At 40.2% G+C, this 25,008-nt stretch overlaps 1 protein-coding gene across 7 annotated transcripts in view; it reads left to right on the top strand.

Moving 5' to 3' along the window:
* FAT1 (FAT atypical cadherin 1) overlaps positions 1 to 25,008 on the top strand; it is a 382,476-nt gene that overhangs the window by 344,957 nt on the left and 12,511 nt on the right. For 6 of the 7 annotated variants that reach the window (XM_073607779.1, XM_073607796.1, XM_073607788.1 and 3 more), the window contains 5 exons: positions 4,892 to 5,351; positions 9,110 to 9,263; positions 14,483 to 14,593; positions 17,680 to 18,311; positions 20,813 to 20,947. In XM_073607779.1, the coding sequence (XP_073463880.1) occupies positions 4,892 to 5,351; positions 9,110 to 9,263; positions 14,483 to 14,593; positions 17,680 to 18,311; positions 20,813 to 20,947 (1,492 nt within the window). Of the gene's footprint in view, positions 1 to 4,891; positions 5,352 to 9,109; positions 9,264 to 14,482; positions 14,594 to 17,679; positions 18,312 to 20,812; positions 20,948 to 24,695; positions 24,753 to 25,008 lie in introns of all 7 variants that reach the window. The other variant, XR_012236892.1, reaches the window with a different exon arrangement.

Genomic DNA, 25,008 nt, shown 5'->3' with positions numbered 1-25,008 from the left:
ATGCGACCGTGTGTATGCTCCATCGGTCTTTTGCTGGCGGAATTCCAGCCAGCAAAAGATTGGGGGCAGGTTCTCTATTTTAAAGCCGGGAAAAGCTCCTATCCAAAAATATGTTCGTCTGTATGCAATTCGGACGTGCAAAAAAATCGTGCATGCTCGGAAACAATTTGACGCATGCTCGGAAGCATCAAACTTAATTTTCTAGGCTCGTCGTAGTGTTGTATGTCACCGTGTTCTTGACGGTCAAAAGTTCAGGGAACTTTTGTGTGACCGTGTGTATGCAAGGCAAGCTTGAGCGGAATTCCATCGGAAAGACCATCCAAGTGTTTTCTGACAGAAATTCCGATCGTATGTACGCGACATTGTAGACTCCTCTTCTTCTTCATTTCATTCCTAAAAATTTGAATATTTGGTGACCAGCTCCCGCCTACAGTATGATCCCACTTGGGGTGGGCGGTAGAGGGATATTAAACTTCAGATATTGTACCCTAAAGTTATTACTACTTGTTATTAATTCCCCAATTTTTGTTATTATCTGTTCTATGCACTATGATAAGCAATACCGAATAATTGTATTCATTAATATTGGAATGTATTTTGTCAAAAATAATAAGAATTTTAAGTAAAAAAAACAAAAAAAAGGGCAGCAGAGGTTGCTTCCTATGTAACAGGGCAATGTGATGGAACTCTGATGTAAGGGGGACTTTGATATAAGGGGACTCTGATGGGGATCGGGGGGGAGGGATATGATGGGGAACCCTGATGTAAGGGGGACTTTGATATAAGGGGACTCTGATGGGGATCGGGGGGAGGGATATGATGGGGAACCCTGATGTAAGGGGGACTTTGATATAAGAGGACTCTGATGGGGATCGGTGGAGGGATATGATGGGGAACCCTGATGTCAGGGGAGACTTTAATGGACTTTGATGTAAGGAGGACCCAAAATGCAAGGCAAATGGAAACTCTGATAGGGGAAGGGAGGGGTTTGACACTAATTGAGATCTTTCTTTTGACCTAGGAATATTTGCAAAATATACACTGTACTGAAAAGTTTGTAGACCTCTTGCCTAACCTAGGTATTAGGGAGGGTAACTATGTATTTAATGACCTTTCAGCCCAAGCATTTAAATGATACAGATACCAAGGCCTCAGTTTTAATCTGAAAATTCGCCCTTCATATTATTTATTTTGGAAATAGAACTTGAAGTTTAATCCAAGCAAATGTTCAACATACATGATTATAAACTCTGTCACTCTGGCAGTAAAAATGTGGACACTCTCATTTTAAATCTAGCTGTGCAGGATAAGAAATGTGACATGCCTTCTCATCCTTTTTCTGCTCTGTCTGTATGATTGCTGAATTGTTCATAGGAAAATGAATTGGATTTGGTTATTTGCTCACTTGTCATGTTCCTTTTTATATCAAACGAACAAACATGTTTTTTCCGTAAATTTGCATTTCCATTATTAAGTTGGGGAAACATTCATCATTACCAGAGAGCAGCTCGACTGGAGACATAACTGTTGAATACATTGGTATCCGTTTGTGTCAGTAAAACATTCAACATTGATTAGCTTTATTTACAACAAGTGACAACATAAATTTTTCCTCAGCGGATACACAGTCAGGCTCATCAAACAGAGTCACCGCCAAGTCCTGTCTCCCTGATGTTTTGTGACTGCTTTGACCAGTTGCTGGCACACACACACACACAAGAGAACGTGTCGTGAATGGTGCTTCTGTATGGGACTCGCCCCTTGAATTTTACAAACAGCCCTCCGAGCTCTGGGCGATGATCTCTTAAGTACCACGACTTCACTGGCTGGCTGCTGACATGTTTGATGCCACACAGATGCATTAGTATTCAGTGTGAATAGAGAGGCTTGCAGCAAAGAGGAAAGGGGAGCCAAGAACACTCACAGGTGCCAAGAATTCATGTTTTTTTAATAGTTTGTAATACATATTAAAAATACATTCAAGAGCATACTTTCCAAGGTCATCTGTTTTCATCTTGGCATAGCTATAGTGCACTAGGTCACAGCTCTACTTAAAGCGTTCCGGCGAAAAAAGTTTTATTTTTTTTTTTATTGATCCTATCATTATTACTAATACAATTCAAAAACTAATATACAATGTTTATTTTGTATTTAGCAAAAATATAAATTTCTTACTGAATATTTGCTACCGTTTGTTGTGGCCGTTTCCATCATGAATGTGGCCATGTGAAGCCCAATCGAGATCTCTTCCTGGATTCTTTTTGGAGAGGTGCATGCTGGGTAACCAGCATGCACCTCTCGATCTCCCGCATGCGTGATTCACCGGCCGTAGCACTGATTGTTTCTGAAGTTGCCATGGAGGAAGGTCCCATCCCCGTTGTTATGGCAGCATCACATTACTGCCCACAGACTCCTGGGAAATGATGACACATCATTTCCCAGGAGCACAGGCGAGGGAGGAAGTGACGAGGAGCTCCACGGACCAGGAAGTGGGAGATTAGGTGGACTACATAGCAACAGGGCGATTCTGGTAAGTATAAAAAAAGTTTTTCCTCTAAATGCTTTTTTATAGGTTTAGAGGAGTCCGATTCTGAAAAAAAAAAATTCAGGGTGGAACTCCGCTTTAAAGAAATATTGTAACTGTACGCAGCTAAAGTATACCTAAATCCAAGAACAGAATTGTTCTATATTGCAGCTGACTGGTCCTCAGATGTGTTTCTTTTTTCAGGCACATTTCAGGCACATTTCAAGTACATTTTCTGCAAGTAAAGACAAATACTTGTTGATCCTGATAGAAAAAAAAAGAATTATACGCTTTCCAGGCTATCTTCCGTGAACTACACTACTCTTCCTCTCTCTGTAAAGGAGATGAGCAGAGAACGCTGTATTTTTAGTCCAGTCAGGAGAGTAGCCGAGGTTGATAACTTTGCTCCTTCATGGATACAATATAGTTACAGAATGTTGTCACCCTAGGAAAGGATGAGTGTTACTTAAAAGATCATTAGGTGAAAATAAAGATATAAAACCTTAAAAACGAATGCAACCACTGTGTCCAGCGACAGGTAAGCTAAAATAAATATACACTTGGGGTTTGCATGTGCTTTATTGATAAAACTGGTTAGATTATTTTATTTCACATGCCTTTACTTATATTTTTCTCCATATTTCCATACAGACCAAGCTGTCTGTTAAAAGTGACTGAGGTTGGGACACTGTAACGCATTCAGGGGTGCTGCCTATAGTCACCATTTATTTCTAAATAAATGGTGCTTCTCAGTGTTAACGTTTTTTCTAAGCAACATATACACTATACTGCCAAAAGTATTGAGATGTCTGCCTTTACACGCACATGATCTTTAATGGCAACCCAGTCTTAGTCCGTAGAGTTCAATATTGAGCTGGCCCACCCTTTGCAGCTATAACAGCTTCAAGGTGAGGCACTGGTGTTGGATGAGAAGCCTTGGCTCGCAGTCTCTGCTTTAATTCATCCCAAAGGTGTTCTATCGAGTTGAGGTCAGGACTCAGTGCAGTCCAGTCAAGTTTCTCCACCGCAAACTCGCTCATCTTGTCTTTATAGACCTTGCTGTGTCATGTTGGAACAGGAAGGGGCCATCCCCAAACTGTTCCCATAAAGTTGGAAGCATGAAATTGTCCAAAATGTCTTGGTATGCTGACGCTTTAACCTCTGAAACCTCTGAAAACAACCCCACACCATAATCCCCTCTTCCACCAAATGATTTGGAGGGGTGGCCCAATAATTTGGCAATATAGTGTGGATGAGCAAGTTTGGGGGGAGGGGGACTGGACTGGACTGCACTGAGTCCTGACCTCAACCCGATAGAACAACTTTGGGATGAATTAGAGAGTGGAGACTGCGAGCCAGGCCTTCTCGTCCAACATCAGTGCCTGACCTCACAAATGCGCTTCTGGAAGAATGGTCAAACATTCCCATAGACACACTTCTAAACCTTGTGGACAGCCTTCCCAGAAGAATTGAAGCTGTTATTGCTGCAAAGGGTGGGCCAACTCAATACTGAAACCCTACGGACTAAGACTGGGGTGCCATTAAAGTTAATTTGTATGTAAAGGCAGGCGTCCCAATTCTTTTGGCAATATTGTGTACTTTTGCTTGTTTTCTGTAATTGTGTTTTAAATGCAAAAAGTTCACTGTTCTCTTACCTGAAATGCATTTGTCAGCAGAGGCCTCCAGGCCTACAGCACTAAGATCTCCTCAAGGTCTGATGTACTTTATTCTTTCTTTGAGTTCTTTCAGTCTGTTCACCTATTTCTCAGTTAATTTCTATGATGTTATCTGGCCAAACAATGACATGCAAAAGGACACCAGCCCAAATCCAGTTAAGTAGAGCAAATGCAAAGACAAGGCACAGTAATTAGGAAGCCTATATGGCCAAAAAAAACCAACCTGTTTCCTTCCCACTGTCATACAAATGTACATGTTTGCTGGCTCCTATGTTGGACTCACTGACTCCAAGTTCTATCCCAGTTTCTCCACTCTGCTAAAGTATTGGAGATGAAGTTCAGGATATATAGAGGCTAATTAAATGTTTCATAATGTATTGAAGCGGTTGTGATACCCTGCGCATTCCTGAGGATGAGCAGCCCACCAACATCACCATCTTGTCCAAATGTACTCTCAGACATTTAAAAATGTATTTTCCAGCATACAGTAAATCACTTTATGTATAATCTATGAACTAAATCACACTAGCATTTTCCAGTACTCACCAAGCATAGGACTTCTGTAGAAAACAAGAATTTTATTCTGGTTGGGTATTACTGGAAAATCTAAAACGGAAATGTGGTGCTTATTTCTGATGAAACTTAAGAAGCTCAGAAATGACTGGAAATGCTGTTTTCTTTTTTTTTATAGATCCAAGGAGGAAAACTGCAATACAAATTTGATTGTGGAAGTGGTCCTGGAATTGTGTCTGTGCAGAGTATTCATATCAATGATGGCCAATGGCACACAGTGTCATTAGAGGTGGATGGTAACTATGCCAGATTGGTCTTAGATCGTGTCCATACTGCATCTGGTACTGCACCCGGAACTCTGAGAACACTCAACCTGGACAATTATGTATACTTTGGAGGCCACATGCGCCAAGGAGCAAAGCATGGAAGAGGTGCCCAAGTCAGTAATGGATTCAGAGGATGCATAGATTCTGTGTATCTCAATGGTCAGGATCTCCCCCTTCATAGTAAAGTAAAAAACTCTGCACTAATAGAAGAGTCTGTGGACATTACTCAAGGATGCTCACTAACGACCGCCGATGCCTGCGCTGGCAACCCCTGCCACAATGGTGGGGTGTGCTCCCCCCTGTCTAATGGAGGTAGGCTTTCTTCTGCACTGCTTACACTCACTGACATAATTGTTTAAGTGTTTATTTGTTGTTGTTGTATTATATGGTTTATAAGGGGCTGTATATTCCAAAACTGCTGATTACCTACTGTACATTGCGTTCCCTCTTGTGCAGTAAAATCTAGATTAGAAAATCTATCTTCAGTTTTTATCTCAAGGCTCACATAGTAGCAGCCATAAAAGAAGAGATCCATCATTTAAATAGTGCTGTTGTTAAATTATTAATAGAGGCAAAACAGGAGAAATTCACCTGCACTTTTATTTAAAGAAAAGTAGAAATAAAACTATGGAGCACATAGGGAAATATTATGCGTCCCAAACATCTCTGCATTATAGCAGATTGCAGACTTATAAATGTGTTACTTAGTCCCGAAGCAAGTATTGGACAAGCCGTATCACTGTGGCAGAAAAGCTTTCCCTGAGTTAGAATTGTATTGGTTATTTTTTAAAGTGGAGTTGTATTTTACTGGTAATATCTAATATTGTACATCTGGCAAATGAATCGCATTCATACACATGCTTTGCTACCTACAGTATATTGTTCCCCCATTCTTTTTGGAGACTCTTAAAGCATTCAATGAGCCCTGTGGGAAATGCTCTGATTTTACATGTTGAAATAGGGGAACTGTACATCCATAAAATACTTTGGGGTTTGAATTACTTAAACTTGGAACTCTAGGTTTGCTTTCATTTTAAGTAGTTCATTTGGGAGAAGCTTAGTCCAAATAAATGATCTTATTTGTACAGTATTTTTAGACCATGGGTTATAGGCTCATTTTCTTCAGGTACAAGCCTTTAACCCATGGTGTATTAATACCTTGCCTGTGTTCTGCACTGTACTCCGATATGGTAAGTCAAAATTCCTCTTATTTACATGTCAGAATAGTTTGGCCACTGAGGATGCTGTAATAGTCTGTATGTAGTAGATTTGCTATATAAAGTAGCCTTCATTGTTTACTTGCACTGGTACAAGTGATTTATCTTCTGCTGCCCTTCACTTGGTAAATAGGGTCAAGCTGTGTTTACTTCAATTATCCAATCACGTGCAAGAATAAAATACTATTTTATGTTCTCGGGAACATGATTGGGTATTTAAAGTAAACACTGATTTACCTTTTTAACTAAACTTTAGTGTGCAAACATAGAAATTGGCATTAGCAGCCGAGTGCATAGAGGTGGAGGATCACTGCACTTCCGGATGTCGGAGTGGGGGTGTTTTTCACACTAGGGGACATCATTATAGAGTACCTCAGGACGATTTGTTGATGTGGATTTAGGGACTTTATGAATTATTGGACATTTATTGAGCAACAGCACTTTGACCACCATTTTTGACATGTGTTGTTTACAAGTAAAAATCAGTTTTTTTTTGCTAGAAAATTACTTAGAACCCCCAAACATTATATATCTATATATAGATATAGATATATATTTCCAGACACCTTAGAGAATAAAATGGCGGTCGTTGCAATACTTTGTCACACTGTATTTGCGCAGCAGTCTTTATTAATGCATTTTTTTTTGGAAAATATACACTTAATAATAATAACTTTAATAAAAAAATAAGAACACAGTAAAGCTAGCCCAAAATAAGAACACAGTAAAGCTAGCCCAATTTTTTTATACTGTGAAAGATGATGTTACGCCAAGTAAATTGATACTCAACATGTCATGCTTTAAAATTGGCGACAAACTTTGGCACTTAAAAATCTCCATAGGCAACGTTTAAAAATTTCCACAGGCTACCAGTTTTGAGTTACAGAGGAGGTCTAGTGCTAGAATTATTGCTCTTGCTATAATGATCGCGGTGATACCTCACATATGTGGCTTAAACACCGTTTTCATATGTGGGCATGACTTAAGTATGTATGTGCGAGCTCGGAGGAACGGGGTGATTTAAATTTTTTTTTTTTCCTTATTTATTTTAGTACTAATTTTTTATTTTTACACTGTCCTTTTAAAAAAAAAATTGGATCACTTTTATTCCTAATACAAGGAATGTAAACATCCCTGGTAATAGAAAAAAGCATGACAGGACCTCTTTAATGTGAGATCTGGGGTCAAAAAGACCTCAGATTTCACATTTGCACTTCAAAGCAATAAAAAAAATGTCCCTTTTAAGGCCCTTGGGCGGAAGTGACGTTTGACATCACTGCCGTCACCCAGTGGTATGAAGTTGAGTGGGGGGCCATCATTCCCTCACTTGACTTCCTGCCTATCCGGGGATAGGATAATATTGTCTCCCCTGCTACCGACGGATTCGGTAAGTGGCGGAGACGACTGGGACGCGGTGGGGAGGGGGTGGGAATCTCTCCCGTCGCTGATAAAAGTGATCTCGCGGGGAATCTGCCATGGAGACCACTTTTATCTTAAAGTGGACCACCCGCTGTTGAAAAAAATTCCGGGGTTATGGCAGCTATCTGTTGCCATAACAATGGTATTTAACGTCAAAAGGCCGATGTATATCGACAGCGGGTGGTCCGGAAGTGGTTAAGTTTGCTATGTTTGCACATTAAATATTTTTTTGTGCATATCAGTTAGAGCTGCACGATTCTGCCCAAAAATGAGAATCACGATTTTTTTGCTTAGAATAAAAAGATCACGATTCTCTCACGATTCCCGTGACGTAAAATCTTTCACATTATACAAAAAAAAATGGGCTAACTTTACTGGTTAGTTTTTTTTTTTTAATTCATTAAAGTAATTTTTTCCCAATAAATTGCATTTGAAAGACTGCTGCGCAAATACAGTGTGACATAAAATATTGCAACAACCACCATTTTATTCTGTAGGGTGTCTACTAAAAAATATATATAATATTTGGGGGTTCTAAGTAATTTTCTAGCAAAAAAAAAAAATATTTTAACTTGAAACCAACAAATGTCAGAAAAAGGTTTAGTGTTTAAGTGGTTAAATTTAATTCATTTACACAGGAAGTCTATTCCATTGACAAATTGTTACAATGTTTAGACTTAGTTCAACTGCTAAAGAATGTTGTGATTCTTGGCAGATTGCCCGTTTTTTTTTTTCTTCCTTTCTTTTGATGGCTGTGGCTTCAGAAGAGCAGAGAGAATTCTTTGCATAGCAAGAATTGTGAAACACTTTTATCAAGATCGCAACAGGGAAAAAAATCTCTAATATCAGTACACAATATTGAGTGATGCACTTTAGTTATTTGATAATCAGTGTCACTTGTATAATTCCGACATATTCATTGTATTTGTGTATTAATTAATTTTACTTTGCACTTTGTTTTAGTATATTTTGTGTAAGGTTGGTGTGTCATCTTTTTGTGCAAGTGCTGTTTCCTCACATCTCTCACTTGTATATCTTTACATTGGACACCGTAGGGAGCATGGTTAAACCGTTGTATGGTGTTGTATGTGTGACAGTTGACATTCTGGAGAAGATAGCTCACTAATAGTAGTGTAGGTGGGTGGTTATTAATAGTGCCTTGACACACACTGCGGATGAACAACATTTGGGATACTCTAATGTAGCTGATTGCATCTACTTACTCCCTGTGGCGACAAGCAGATTTTCTTTTTGGCACAACTGAACCTCCATATGCCTGTGCAGACATGAGAACAAGAGAAATAACACATTTGCTATTTGCAGTTTTGTTTGTTCACTGACCTACATTATATTATAATGTTTGTCAGAAAGGTGTAGTTGTATTTCTGTGATATTGCTAACCTGATACTGAACTTTCTGTGATTGCTCCAACAGGTTACTACTGTAAATGTACATCATCATATGTGGGCACACATTGTGAAATAAGTGTCAATCCCTGTGCCACCAACCCTTGCTTGTATGGTGGTACCTGTATTGCAGTTAAGGATGACTTTATCTGCCACTGTAGAGGAGATTACACCGGCCAGAGGTAAGTTGTAATACTCCTTGTTTCTTTTAATACTTGGGGAGGAAAGGAGTGGATGCACCTTGTGTGTTTATATACTGTTTGAAGGTACTAGCAACTTTTCATTTAAACCTTCCAGAGTACTGTATACGAGTATCCCACTACTGTGCCATCTATGGCTCATCAATCTTCCAGCAGTATGAATACTATGAAACCTGTTAATATATTACATGGCAGAAAACCCCATGCATGAAACAAACTGCATATGGGTTTGCTGTGTATCCATAATTTATTGGTTGCGTGCAGCTATAAAACATATTAAATTACAGTCCTTGATCACTGACCACAGTTTTAAAAAAAGGCATTCAAAACCAATTCTTAAAATTGTCCCCTCTTATTGATGGAGATCTGATTGTCTGTCATTCTACAGCCCTGATCACAAGTATAAAATTAGATGTAATCAGTCAATACAAAAACATTGCCAGCATATCCCTTCACTGGCTTCCCTTACCCCACCGTATAAAATTCAAAATGCTAACCACAACATACAAGGCCATCCACAACATCGCCCCCAGCTACATCACCAATCTCATTAGCAGATATTGCCCAAATCGTCCTCTCCGCTCCTCCCAGGACCTCCTGCTCTCTAGCTCCCTTGTTACCTCCTCTCATGCTCACCTTCAGGACTTCTCCAGAGCCTCTCCCATCCTCTGGAACTCCCTGCCCCAGTATATCCGATCAGCCCTTAACCTGTCCACCTTTAGGAGATCCCTGAAAACTTACTTATTCAGGGAAGCCTATCCCACACCCACCTAACAATTATCCCCGAGCCACCCCCAATCATTCCCTGCATCTATTACCTTTTTTACCACCACCCCCTCCCTTTAGAATGTAAGCTCTACAAGCAGGGCCCTCCTGTCCCGTCTGTATTGAACTGTACTGTAATTATGCTGTCCCCCTCCTCTACATTGTAAAGCGCTACGTAAACTGTTGGCGCTATATAAATCGTGTATTATTATTATTTTGGAATTTATCTCCATTCATACAAACACTATGCGCCAAATATGGAAATTGCCATGGACACTAAGCTGGATAAAACACTTGGTCGTTGTAGAGTCAATTTGCAAAAAATTGCCTGATCCCAACCAAACAAATGATTACTTCCCTCTATAGCCTCTGGGTGGTGCCATTGTTACATATGCCATAGAGCCGATGCTCTCTGTATAGGAAGATGAAGATTTCTATAGTCATGAATGGACAAACTCTGCTCATCAGGACCACCCTGTCAGTTAATACTCGGATCTAACCAGAGGAGTTGCCTTTCTCCTCTGTTGAAAACGCCCCTTTAAACACGTTTGTGCAAAGGTTGTATGCCTTAGCACTATAAGTGTCTTGACTTAATGGAAACTGAATTTCTTATTAGTCCTAGGCAATTTTTTTTATTCAATCTTCAAATGCATTGCATACTTTCAGCTAGAGTTTTGGACACCAGGTAATAGCTTGACAAGCAAACAGTGATGTGTGTCCCTGTGTAATATCACAGAAGTATTACATTTCTAAGCAGACTAGGCATTGCTTCTTCTCCATGGATTTCAAACCCAGTAGGTGTCCACTTAGCTGCAGCTAAACAATAATGAAACCGCACCAGAAAGAATTACTTCTCACAGCTTGGGAATAGATGAAGCCAGCACTTGTATCTAACCTCTATTGCATTTTGGATGGGCTGGTTACTGCAAACAATATTGAATCAAAAAAGTGTATCACAGAAGAGTTGTGGATGGCAGAAAATGATTGCTTGTTTTGACAGCTCTTCACTATCCGTATTAACATTGCCAAATACCGTTGATGTGGGTAGACCTCTTTTTAGATTTTCCATTTATGAACTAAAGCCAAAAAATCCAAATACATTCATGTTTAAGAGCTGTTTTACCTGCCATAGGATTTGTATTACTGTCCAAAACACAGTCCCGTCTGTCAGGGAATAAGACCTGACTCGTCTCCACCGCAGTTCAGTAACACTTAACAGTCATGTCCTTCTTTCCACCTGTAACTGGACACTGAAAAAAGGAGCAGCAGACTGATGAGCTCATCTCTTTGTCACTCTGCTCTCTCCTCCTATCAGCATATACCGTGTATTGCACCACAACTCCTTGACTTGTTGTGCTCTTTCTTTTTCTTCTCCCAGTATGAATTTTGTATAGGTACAGTATTGCAAGAGGCTGATACCAGGTTAAATTCAGGTACTTACACTGCTCCCATTTAAAAAAATATATTTAATTAGGTATTAGTTAATGCAATGCTGCATTAAAGAAGTATATCCAAAGCTATTTTGGCTATATTTCTCCTATGGATCACAGGAGTACAATTCGTTCTACACTCCTGTGACCTGTGTTCAGCCAACAGCTGACTAAAGCCTGCTGTCCGCTGACATCACTCAGCCAGTCCAGACCCGGGAAAGATCCCAACTTTACAGTCGGGATCGACTCAGATACCTGGACCGGCAGCTGGCATTCTGTTGAGAGTCTGAGCCAGCCCCACCCACCCTCTCCACAGCCCAGCACTCCAGTGAGTGCTGGAGGGGCAGAGCAGAGAGCCCGTCATGGCTCTCTGCTCAGAACAGAGGGGGAGAACTGAGCAATCAGTGGTGTTTGATCGCTCATTTCTCAATAGACGCAGATGCAGGACTCAGGAGCGGACTCAGGAGGAGTGCCTGCACAGGTGTCCCAAAGGAGAGCGCTTCTCCGACGGGGCACTTGAGAAGAAGAGGAGCTACCAGCACCGCTGAGGGACCCCAGAAGTGGAGGTAAGTAAGATATTTGTTATTGTTTGTTATTTAAAAAACAAAAAAAACAAACAAACAAACCTTTAGTAACCCTTTAGGCCTTTCCCACCATCCAGGAAAAAATATTGCTGCAATGAGGTTTTATTTGGTAAAAATGTTGTTACTAAATATGAATGGGACTTTTTATACAGAGCTGTTCCTATAGATTGACTCTGTCAAAGAGCAAAGTTCAGTCTCAGACAGTGTTACTTCTTCTGTAGCACCTTGCCTAGCATGGAAATCATTGAGCATTAACAGAACTGGATTAACTAAATAAAATTATTAAAGGGCAATAGAAGCAGAAAAACGGTTGCACTGCTCAAATGTAATATGGGATCACCCATTTACTGCACATAGCAGAAGAACTGGGAATGATCTTTCTGCTGTGAATATGTTCTACAAAGAATGTGGGCTCTGTTGACCTGCCGAGCTCCTGCTGATATTGTGATTACTCTACATTAAACAGACTGTGACTATGTGATTTAATCAGTAGTATGTAGTAGACCTTAACAGCCAATTACGGTTTAGTATATGTGGTCAGGAGGGAAAGCTGATTATAGGGTTTACTGAACAGAATTGCTCTTTGCACATTTAACTTGTTCCTAAAGTTCACCTAAAAATTGAAATTTCAGTTTAGTTAGATGTCATTGGTTTAAACACCAACTGACTTAAAAGAGACTGTCAACAAAAACAAACTGATCTTAATATAAAGTTGCTGTCACATACCTGCAGCAGGCCCATAAACTTTGCCCCTATGGGCTCTGTTTCCAGGTAATGTTGGAACTTTCTTTAACCTCCTGCTACCACCCCTTTCACCCTTGCACATGCACACGTTGGCTCATCGCTAAGATGGACTGACTCAGTGGCCAGTAGGGAGGGGCAGACATAGACACGGGGCAACGCTTTGGGAATTTTCTAGGTGGCTTTGTACATGCATTAGCTTTTTAAATAAGGAATTTATTTTATTTTTTCTGGCAGAGTATCTGTTTGCCTCTTTAAGACTCAGTCAGCTTATCACAGACAGAAATGTTTGTGAAGATATTCATTTATCCAGGTCATTGTATATCTAGTAGTAGTTAGTTACCTTTGACTGGACTTGTTCTGTGATGTGACAGATCTTTCATAGCTTATCCAAGCCACTTCTTCAGCTCCGGAAGTAAGTGTCTGGAACCTACCCCAACACTTATTTCCATTTCCATTATATGTGGAAGACAGATAGTTTGGAAAGCCCAAGAATTCACACCTTCAGCCATGTGAATTAAATGATTAACATGCAGACTTCCTGACACACCAGGATGGGATTATGTAACAAGAACAGGGTGGTCTTGACACATTCCACAGTGACTGGATTAAGGTGGTCTGCGCAAGTATAAATGCTGGAGTATGTTCCTGACACTCAGATCTGGAGATTTGTCAAGGATAAGCTACAAAATGTCTTCAAAATTACAAACAAGTTTAACTGAAAGTGATTAACTGCTACTAGCTACCCCAGATAGACTTTTTATGCTTCTACCGTAGTGGTGAGGCTCAAGGGTTTGGACCTCCTATGGAATTGGCAGAATATGGTATAGACAAAATTTCATTGAAGGGGTCAGTTGGAGTGAGGGAGAGGCTAAACACAGGGACAAGCTAGATGGGTAGGTAAGGATACAGAGTGGAGGATAAAGGGTCTTACAGGGGGACCCTGAAAAGGAAGAATAGGAAGACACTTGAGAAGAACAAACAAACCAGAGATTTGATGTTTCAAAAACACGTAAGGTATTATCACACACATTTATGTAACAGCGCTTTTTTATGTACTCACTATATTTCAGTGTCCATGCTCACCTGCGTGTATTTTGATGCCCTGTGACTCCTATCACAACAAGAAAATATCAGCACCATCTATATCTGACATAATACACTTGCCACCAGAGCGGTTACATTTATGTAACATGATGAGGCACCAATATGTATATTACATATGTGCTACCTGCACCCACTGTTTCGGGGATGGGATTGAACCTGGCATGATATTGCAACTTGTAGAAGATAATAGGGCAGAGATATGCAATTAGCGGACCTCCAGCTGTTGCAGAACTACAAGTCCCATGAGGCATAGCAAGACAGATAGCCACAAGCATGACACCCAGAGGTAGAAGCATGATGCGACTTGTAGTTTTGCAACAGCTGGAGGTCCGCTCCCCCCCCACCTCTACAACCATTTTAGACAATCCATATGCATGTTCTATTAAAACTGCAATATCCGGGGATATGTTATCAGTAGTTATTAGACACAAGAAGAATATGTGATAAAAATAAGTGTGTCAGCCTTAACATATACTTTTGTTTTTAAATTTAACTAAACGATTAAATGTAATTCTTTAACTGACTCATAGACGTGTAATTAAATAATAATCTCAATATAATAATCCTGTTGCAGATGTCAGTTAGGACCATACTGTAAAGACAATCCCTGTAAGAACAGCGGGAAATGCATTGACAGCTTGGATGGCCCTGTGTGCGAATGTGAATCTGGTTTCCATGGAGAAAGGTATCTCCTCCTTCATTCGTCGTATCACTTTGACGGCTAATAACAATTAAGTTATTTGAGCGATTATAGCTAATTTGTTTGTGAAAGACATATAATTTACATTTTGCTAACTCAGTTTGTACCCGATTAACAGTGTTAACTTTTTCTAAGCACTACATTTTTTTTTCAAAAAAAAAAAAAAAAAAACACATTTTATGAAGGAAACTCCATCAAACAGACCACCCAATCTTCTTGAAATCCTGGATGTTAAACATAGGGATATCTTCACTACACTCCAATGGTGAATGGCTGAGCAGCACTACACCTGACTCCATTTTGTTCCAGGAATGGGATGAGAAGTCCCTGTACCACTGCTGGAACATAGTGCTGTGTACTGTATGCTACCCTACAGTTCATGCATAGTTGACAGCACCTGCATTTTTAGTGGTCCAAATAAACTATTTAAGTAACATAAAACATGGAGTTAGGCTTTAAATGATCACATTGTGCCCTACACTTTCATATCTTTCCTGTCTTATTTCCATTTTAGTTGAGTTCTGAGTTATAACTATAGAAAAGATGCTTGGTGATAAATGGGATACATTTTTAAAAAATGGCAAAAAAAATGAATTCTGTTGCACCACAGAAAACAGATTCAGAATTAAAGTCTGATTTTTTTTTTTTGGCAACATAGCAAAATAGATATATCTTGTTTAAGGCAGCTGATAGATGAGGTTTATTGCCCCTGAGTATGACATTTTACAGGACTAATATTAATGTCACAGTTTGTCACAGTTTGTCTGCTTGCATTGTGTTACCATCATTAAGCATATTTTTCCCCCAAGGGCAGAGACTAAGAAATATCAAAACTTTACTAGGGACAACCTCAGCGAGTTACACTTTCCAGATAGCAAGGATAACTTGCCACAAATTTGTGGTAGTGTTGAATTGTAAGTCTGTTAACTTGCTGCACATTTTCACTGGCAAGTTGTACACTTGCAGACCGCTTGAAGTGTCTAGTTGACACTTTTCCAATTTGTAGCAAATTTGCGTGGCAAGTCTCTAGCAAGAGCAAAGTCGCAGTGGTGAGTCTACAGCAAGAGCTCTGCAAGTCTACAGCATGAGAATTCAGCCACAGTGACCCCTGTGGTGGGATGACTATTGCACGACATAACTGAACCAGAACTTGCAGCAGACTTGCAGAATGCTTGCAGAGAAATTTGATCTGGAGTCATGCAATGTGGAATTGCTGCAATTGTGCAACTAACTTGTGAAGCCTAAAATGCAATAGCTTAGCTTTTTTTTTAAAACTTGCAGCACAATTGATTGCTATCTGGGGTTTTTTTTTGTAGCCTTCCAGTTTACCCTCTAACAACTGCTAGTGTATAAGCAGAAAAACACAGCAAAGTGCCAGATTTAAAACCCAAGAGCTAAACCCAGTTACAAAGTTTTTATGTTGTGTCATAGCAGTTTTTAGATGTGATAGCTGCTTTTTTTAATTTTTCAGGCTAGAACATTTTCAGCGAGTACAGAATATAACTGGTGATCTTGCCATAAATAAAGTGTCCTTGTCTCTTCCTGTAAACTCCTCACCTCCCATGTAACAGAGATGAACAAAGGCAGATAGATTAGTTGTTATGGCACAATAATTTTTTATTGAAAATTTCCTTTATTAAAGGATTTATTTATAGTTTTGAAAAAAAAATGCAGTACATTTGCAAGCAAAAAAGCGGTAACCTTGCAAATGATACAAGCAAGATCATAGTGGTGCTTGCATAAAACAGGTATATAGAGCAATAGGGGGATCAACAAATAACAACTATAAACTGATAGCAAAGTAGCAAATGTAAGGGTTACAAAAAACCCAAAGTGGTATCCCATTCATGAGAACGTTTACTCTTCACTGGCAACAGTAAGCATCCCTCAGTAAGTTTCCCACTGCAAAAGGAAACAAATGGGAGGGAAGGGGAGGCTGGGAAGCAAAAACACTTGCCTGAATATGAGAAAAAAAAAGGAGGAAAAAGGCCTAATAGCACTATTAGCCTATAGCAGCATCCACAGAGGCAAACATATTAGTGTTCCAGCCTGGGTGGCAACCATGGCTCCCTACATAGATACAGTGCAAGTGTAAATGTAGCTACCCTAGGTCAAGTAATGTGTTATTAGCAGTTATTAGGTAAACATAAAAGAAAAAAGTATGAACAAAGAAAGCAGATTTGTTTTTGGATTTACATACTCAACGATCAGGAGAGTACTCTGTTTAGGCAGGGCAGTAACAGATGCAAAGTTGAAGGAAATGCTGAATTTAGGTGCAGTTGTGACTAAAGCCCCATACACGGGCAGAATGTCAGGAGACATTTGCTGGTACAAAAAATACCAGCTAACATTCCGCTGTGTGTATGTCTGGCCAACTGAAGCTGGCTGTGCATGCTGGAAAACCAGCAGCCGACCGACTCCCATTCAGCGCTCTCAGCCAATGGCAGAGAGCGCTGATCGGAGTGTTCTGTGGGGGGGAGGGGGATGGGGGACGTCCCCCTGTCAGAACACAATAGCTCAGCTGGGGGAGATTGCTGGACTAACCTTGCATGGGGTTGCAGGAAAAAAACTAGTGTGTACCAGGCTTTAGTGTGAAGTGAGAGCAGCAGACAAATACAAGCATAGCAAAATCCAGGAGACAGGCTGGGTAATGATCAGAGTAGCAGCAAATTAGTAAACGGAGTTACCAAAACTCCATGAAGGACCTATATGCTGAGGCAGCACTCCAAGCAGAATTGATGGTTTCCCCTTGGTAGGCTTGTGCTACATAGGAATAGTACACATAGACAAAGAACAAATAATGACAGCAGCTGAGCTGGCCTTCACAAGGCAGATGTCTGGGGTATCTGTCTGCTTACAGTTGTGTAATTTCCTATAATTGATAATTGTTTTAAGTTATCAGATGCCATACTTATTGACTTAAGCTAGTTATCATGGTGCACATCTTGTTTTATATGTTATAATTGTAACTGACCTGTGGTAACACACAGTATTATAGATAATATGCCATTGAAAACAAATGGAGTAGATGTTAGAGTGGTGGGTTTAACACTGATTTTGTGCTGTTACAGATGCCTGAATGATGTTGATGAATGCACAGATAACCCATGCCCCAACAATGCCCTATGTGAAAACACCTATGGCTCTTACACTTGTAACTGCAGCAACGGTTATGGTGGAAAACATTGCACAGATATTGCCCTCAATAAGTACGTTTCCACCTCCTGGAACATTGGCTTAGCAGAGGTCATTGGGATCATCGTCTTCATAGCAGGCATCTTCTGTCTGGTTGTAATTTTTGTTGTTTGCCGAATAGTGTCCAGTAAGAAGAAGAAGAGACAGCAGGAATCAGAAGACAAACACTCTGGGGTATCTTCTGCATTTTTACAAAGGCCATTCCTGGATCCCAAAGTGAACAAGAATATCTATTCCGATATCCCTCCGCAGGTGCCTGTCCGCCCCATATCCTACACTCCAAGCATTCCAAGTGACTCCAGAAATAACTTGGACCGAAACTCCTTTGAAGGCTCCACCATTCCAGAACACCCTGAGTTTAGCACTTTCAATCCAGACTCTGTGCATGGACATAGGAAACCTGTAGCAGTCTGCAGTGTTGCTCCAAACCTGCCACCTCCACCTCCATCTAACTCCCCCTCCGATAGTGACTCAATCCAAAAGCCGAGTTGGGATTTTGACTATGATGGTAAGTTTTTTGTTTTTAATATAACACTGCTAAACAAATATCATCTTACTAAACTGTAACAGTAAGAATACAAGCTGACTCCTCCAGAACTATTAAATGTATATATTTCCCAAGCTTTCTCTAATGCCGCGTACACATGGGCGGACTTTTCGTCCGGACTGGTCCGACGGACTATCCGACGGACTTTCGGTGGACTTCCAATGGACTTTCCCAACTAACGGACTTGCCTACACACGATCACACCAAAGTCCGACGGATTCGTACGTGATGACGTACGACCGGACTAAAATAAGGAAGTTGATAGCCAGTAGCCAATAGCTGCCCTAGCGTCGGTTTTTGTCCGTTGGGCTAGCATACAGACGAGCGGACTTTTTGATAGGAACTGGATCCGGCGGAGTTCCGACGTAAAGATTTGAAACATGTTCCAAATCTAAAGTCCGTCAGATTTTGGACCGAAAAAGTCCGCTGCAGGTCCGATGAAGCCCACACACGCTCGAATTGTCCGCTGGACTCGGTCTGTCGGACCAGTCCGGTCAAAAAGTCTGCTCGTGTGTACGCGGCATAAGACATCTTAGCCTTAAGAATCAGAATGAATACAGACCTTGTAATCTGGATGCTTGGTCTGGGTCAGTTTACTACTGCATCAGCATGATAGCCAGTCAACTAGTGTTTTCAAAAAGATACAACAGCAATGGTTACCTCCATACTTCCCTGGTACATATTTACGTTAATTACATGCATGAGCATGAGTTGCAGCCGCTGATCACAAAAGTTTTCCAAGTTGTGCGTTCGACACAAGTCAATCTAACGACATATTGATTGAAATTCAGCCAGTCCCTGCTGAACTGGATGAATTTCGATTCATCTATATCCAGATTTATTCCATCCCCACTTGGGAATGGACCAGTTATCCAACACAACAGAAGTGTTTGTTATCAATTGTATGGTGACTGTTCATAGCAAACAGAATGGAACAAATGTGCTTAAAACTGGTGATGATGGTTAAAACCCCAGATTATGTCAGTGTGCCCTTGGGAATGTTTAGCTGACTCTTTGTTGCCCAACTTTGCTTGAATGGAAACTTCAATGATTGAGGGTCATTTTCAGTAGTTTTATGTTTTTGTACTATTAATTTTATGTTTTACAAATATTTAATGTAGAGTGCAGCAATGATATTGGTGTCACTGAGCATTACAGATTTTGTTTTAAAGAGAACAGCAGAGCTGATAGGGTTTTACAGACTTTAAGAGTCTGAAAACTATCTGACCAGTACAAGCAGGGCAATAGAGAAGCAAGTGACTCCTCTAGCTGATTCACTAGCTTGAGCTATTGAGCTCTGTAGGGAAAAACTCAATTATATAAAACCATTATACCTATCCTTTATTAAAAAAGAGAAGTGAACACAAGGGTTTTCGGCCAAACACTTTTGTAGGATGATGTATGTTGGCAGAAATAAGAGTGCTCATTGGCTCAATAGTTGCCTAGTTCACCACTGTTAATGAATGTAAAGAGGGATACTTGGGGATATTTTTACATTCACTGTGCGCACAAGTTTTCAACACTACATTTATTGATGCTTAATTTTGTTTAAATCACCACAGACTCATGTGTAATCAGGGCTTTTTTTCAGCAGGAACTAGGGGGAACTCAGTTCCACCACCTCTGGCTCAGGTCTTCTGCTCCCTGCTCACCACTATCACTTGGTAACACTGAAGTCCAGCTTCTGCATTTAGAAGTGATAGCTTATCTTCCAGTAGCTCCCACAGGTCAGATCTCCTGCGCAGATCCCACTGAGTGCCGGACAGGGACAAGGGAGATACAGAACAGGTACCCAGGGTTCAGTGCAGTCATGGGCAGGAGAGGGTGTGTGGTAGGTTGCACCCTCTGTGGTCTGCATTTTTTCCCTGGTGACCAGTTGTTGATGATCCTACTGCATGATCTTCCTTGCAAGTGACTGTAGTATAGTATAGTATGCTGGGAAGTACTACAGGCGGATAGGTGCTTCAGCTTAATATTGCAACAAAGGTAAGAAATATGACAGATGGTGGAGCTTTTAAGGAGGGGGTGAGATGAGGGCAGTGGAGGGAGAGCGTTGTATGCAGAGGGAAGAGCTACTATTTGATGCCATTTGGCAGGTATGTGAGTGTGGTGGGCATGGTTGAGTTCCTGCACCTATTCTTTGAGAAAAAAAGCCCTGTGTGTAATAATAATAATAATATGCAGTGTTCATCAGAGGATGGTCACATGCTATTCAGCATGTGTAATCTTTACAAATCCTTAAAGTCCTTTTTTGTTGTCTTTTGGAGGTTGATGATTGCACGTTGTCATTTCAATTATTTCATTTCAAACCATCTCCATGATTGTAACGTTCAAACACATTTCACTACCATTTTTCTGAACTGAACAGCTACCTTCTGTCCTTTTGGGAAATGATCAAAGCTATACCTTGTTAATTGAGTGTCCTTAACATTTTGACATTAAATCTTCTTTTTCGCTTACAGCTAAGGTTGATCTTGACCCATGTCTTTCAAAGAAGTCTCTGGATGAAAAGCCTTGTCATCTTTATAATCCACGCGAAAGCATGTCTGAAATTCAGTCTCTTAGTTCCTTTCAATCAGAGTCTTGTGATGATAATGGTATGTACAGACAGGGATATTCATTCACAGATATAAGTTGATTGGCATACTGGTGTCAGGGTCTGTAGTGATGGTTTGCTAGACATGATAAAATCCACAAAGGTAGAAATAATTTCTTAACTATGAAATAAATTAACAAGTTCTCTTTTACTATGTCTATATTCAAAATATAAGTTACAAAATTAACATTGCACACAAATGACAATTCTATGTATTTGCCTTTTGTTTAGACTGTAATTAGTGATGTTTGCCATCATTAGTTGCTCCGCTGTCAGTTTATTTATAAAGCCTTCTTCATGAAATATGATAAACAGGGATGACTTTCACATACCTCTCATGCTTTGATGGGACAGTGATGAGCAGTTATCAATTTCTCTTGCAGAACTGTCAGCAATTAAAATCTAATAATTACATTATGTACATGCTTTGCAATGGGAACCAAGGTATAATATAAAGTAACAGTGTGGTGGCGTAATATTCTTGCTTACAAGATGGCTGCTGAAGGTTGTGGAACCTATGTGCTACTCAGTCAGATCTCTCTCTAAAATTGCTATTCCAGTTTTATCTGACTATAAAAGAAGATGTAAAGGCTTAGTTACCAATGGAAGTACCCATTAATTGGTCAATTTATAAACAAAAATTGCTGTGTGAATGGCTCAAGCAATCACACATCCATTATTATTATTATTATACAGGATTTATATAGCGCCGACAGTTTACGCAGTGCTTTACAACATTAGGGCAGACAGTACAAGTACAATACAATTCAATACAGGAGCAATCAGAGGGCCCTGCTCGTTGTGAATAATCTCTGTAAATTGTGTAATATGTTTACTTTCTATGATCTTCAACTCCATCTAGTGGCCATAAGACAGTATTTTTCTCCAGGGTATTTCAGGACAATACTGCATTATTATTATTATACAGGATTTATATAGCGCCAACAATTTGCGCAGCTCTTTACAACATGAAAGCAGACAGTACAGTTACAATATGACTATTGGATGGATCTGACAATCATAGGAAGTACACATATTGCACAAATCACGGGATTAGTATTGTGATGGCTGTGCGAATGCTTGAGACAGTCACACAACAATTTTTTATAAATATACTCCTACAAGAAGGACTTTGTCTTGGTATCGATCAGAGTTTTTTTTAGGAGTGTAAAAAATGTGTTGAACTTCAGATGCAATGGAAACAAAGGTGTAAGCCATTTTATTATCTATCTATTAATTATCTATTAGACCCCAGATCTCTCCTCTGGGCTCCAATGCACAGACAAAGAGAGATCTGATTGGCTGCTTCACTGGCTGGTAATCAGCCAGTAAATGTCACACAGTGGGAGGAACAACATTGATCCCTCTCACTGTATACCGAGAGCTGGATGCCGCCAGTCACATCCTTACCGGACTCCCTGGTCACTCTTGAGAGCCCGGTAAAGGCAGCGGGAGAGGAATGGGACCCCCTACCACCGCCTGTAAAAATAATCCAGCGGCTCTTTAGCCACTTAGATTACTTTAATAAGCTTCAGAATCGCAGGCTGAAAAAACAGATACCTTGGCCATCGCTGCAGCGATGACCAAGATATCACCCTTCCTATCCAGTGACATATCTGTATGTCACTGGATGGGAAGCAATTAAAGAGAGGCGGTGCTAGTTTATAAAGGTGTCTAAGGGCCGGTTCACACTGTGATTTGCACCGCATTCCTGTGCAAATCACATGCGATTCTGGGCGGTGTGATTTGAGCCCATCATTTTGCATGGGTCAAATCACACTACATACGCATGAGAAAGATACAGGCACCTTTTTTTTGCAGCACTGTATTCTGCAACCTACTTTTGGGTTGTCGTTAACGTTCAATTAACACCCGCAGCAGATCCCGTGAATACAGTGCAATTGCTATGCGGTGCAATGTTATGCGATTCCTGTGCGTTTCCCGCATCGCATCAGTGTGAACCTAGGTTAAAACTAGATTCTTGCATTGCAGTAATGTATGCTAAAACCCACAGAGCATGGTAACGCACAATGGGTGGAAATTATCAAAACCGCAGCAGTCAGAATCTGGAGCAACTGTGCATGGCAACCAATTAGCTTTTGTCTTACCTTTTCAAAGCTTAACTGAACAAAACGGAAAATAGAAGCTGATTGGCTGCTATGCACAGCTATGCCAGGTACTGTCTGTTCCAATTTTGAAACATTTCTTACAAAATACTGCATTATGGTGCAATGCCTTTCATTCTGAATATCACCCCAGTGCACAAATACAGTGGACCTAAACATACCTGTGCTAAAGCGCATCATAATGCACATATTTGAATGCCCAATGTGTTGTGGTATGCTGCATTGACAAAATGAGTGCAGGTGTGTTATTTTATGGGTTGAAGTTCACGAAAAAAAGACTGCCTGAACATCATGCACAAAATCACATGCATAACGCACATGAAGGTTTGAAACTTGCTAAAAACGCGCATGCAAAAACACATCTGGAATGAATCTGGAGTGCGTTTTTATGGTGTGAACCGGCCCTAAAAGAAATCACTTTGGCCCAGCATCCACACAGATTTCCCCCCTTCATTCTGCCAGAACAATGTTACCTTACTGGATACCAGATGATCACTAAACAGAAGTATTCCTACTTAGGCTACATGCATACCTGCAAATGGGCCTGACACTGATTTCATGCTAGAACCCATTTCTGCTTCCACGGCAGATCACTTGCAGGCGATTGTTTCATGACCAAATAAATGTGAGTGGCTGCAATTAGTTATGGGATATGGGAGCCTCCCATTGCTATCAATGGGGCTGCCTCCCGCAGCCAATCATCGGGAACCCCCCACTGGGGTTCTCGCATGTAATCGGTGTCAGGCCCATTTGCAGGAGTGCATGTGGCCTTAACAGACCCATCACATAAAAAAACATGTTATATAAGTTACTGATTTATGTTTCTTCTTCTACAGGCAGGTGTGTGTGTTTAGGGGTATTTAAGTAACTGGCAAAAGTCTATATCTTTTGCATCAGAGAATTTTGCTTAACTGCAGAAGTTTCCAGTACCCACCAAAATTGAATGGCCACATTTAAAATACTAACTTTGTCATGTTAATTTATTCAAGGAGGTAGAGCTGGAAAATTTTACAACACCCACTTTTCATAAAACATATGCATGATAGGAACTATACTTTTACTAAAGCATTACTCCGACTGTAGTATTTATGGTTGTGTTATAGGTCTGCTTTAATATTTGATGTGTTCAGGTCATTTTAGTAAAAAGCTTTCATCTTTACTCTATGGCTTTCAGTACTAATAACTCCATATTATTAATTGATTTGTATTTGGTTCTATAAACATGTGCTTAGAAAAATTTTGTTTTACAGCACTTCAAAATGTGCAATATATTTCTGATTTACAGTTAGCTCCTATAAAGTGCTTATACCTTAGCTCTCCTGTGAACGAGCTACTTGTCTTGATTAGTGGTTAATTAAACCTCCTTGTCGAGGTTAAATGCTGGCAACACAACAACAGATGCAACATCACTCCTTGTTTCCCTTCATATGGAGCTGACTGTTAATCATGCGCTAATGTTCACTGTGCTTCTCCAATCGCAGGCTGAACTGTAAAATGAAACATGACACATTTACAGCGTTTCCTGTTTTACATGGTCAGCAAAATACTGGAAAGACGTTTTCATTTCTGAGTCTCTTGTAAAGGGTTTTGTCTCCTTCTTTTCTTCTCATGCTGCGGCCACAGTTCCTATATGGATCAAATCACCTATGAGCGAAAGCAGAGTTTGAAAGGGGGCTCATTGTAAGTTTGATGGAATTTGTAATAAAGGAAGTCGCATTGAACTATGCCACATTTACTAAAATTTGCTATTTTTGGTTTGTCCTATTGAATATGAGGTCCTATACTTATAAATATTTGTTTCTGAGCAAGGGCAGCTTAAGAGATTCTGTACTTAGTTGCGTATTATTAGGCACCTTGTGAGAACACATCTCATCCTTTAGAGAGATTAGTTTTCAATGGTGGATACAGATGTCAGTACCTAACACTTTGCTCAGCA

Source organism: Aquarana catesbeiana, linkage group LG01 (assembly GCF_042186555.1).
Source record: "Aquarana catesbeiana isolate 2022-GZ linkage group LG01, ASM4218655v1, whole genome shotgun sequence".
NCBI classification, from domain to species: domain Eukaryota; kingdom Metazoa; phylum Chordata; class Amphibia; order Anura; family Ranidae; genus Aquarana; species Aquarana catesbeiana.
The sequence above is the reverse complement of the archived record's forward strand: the minus strand, read 5'-3'. Positions and strand labels throughout refer to the sequence as shown.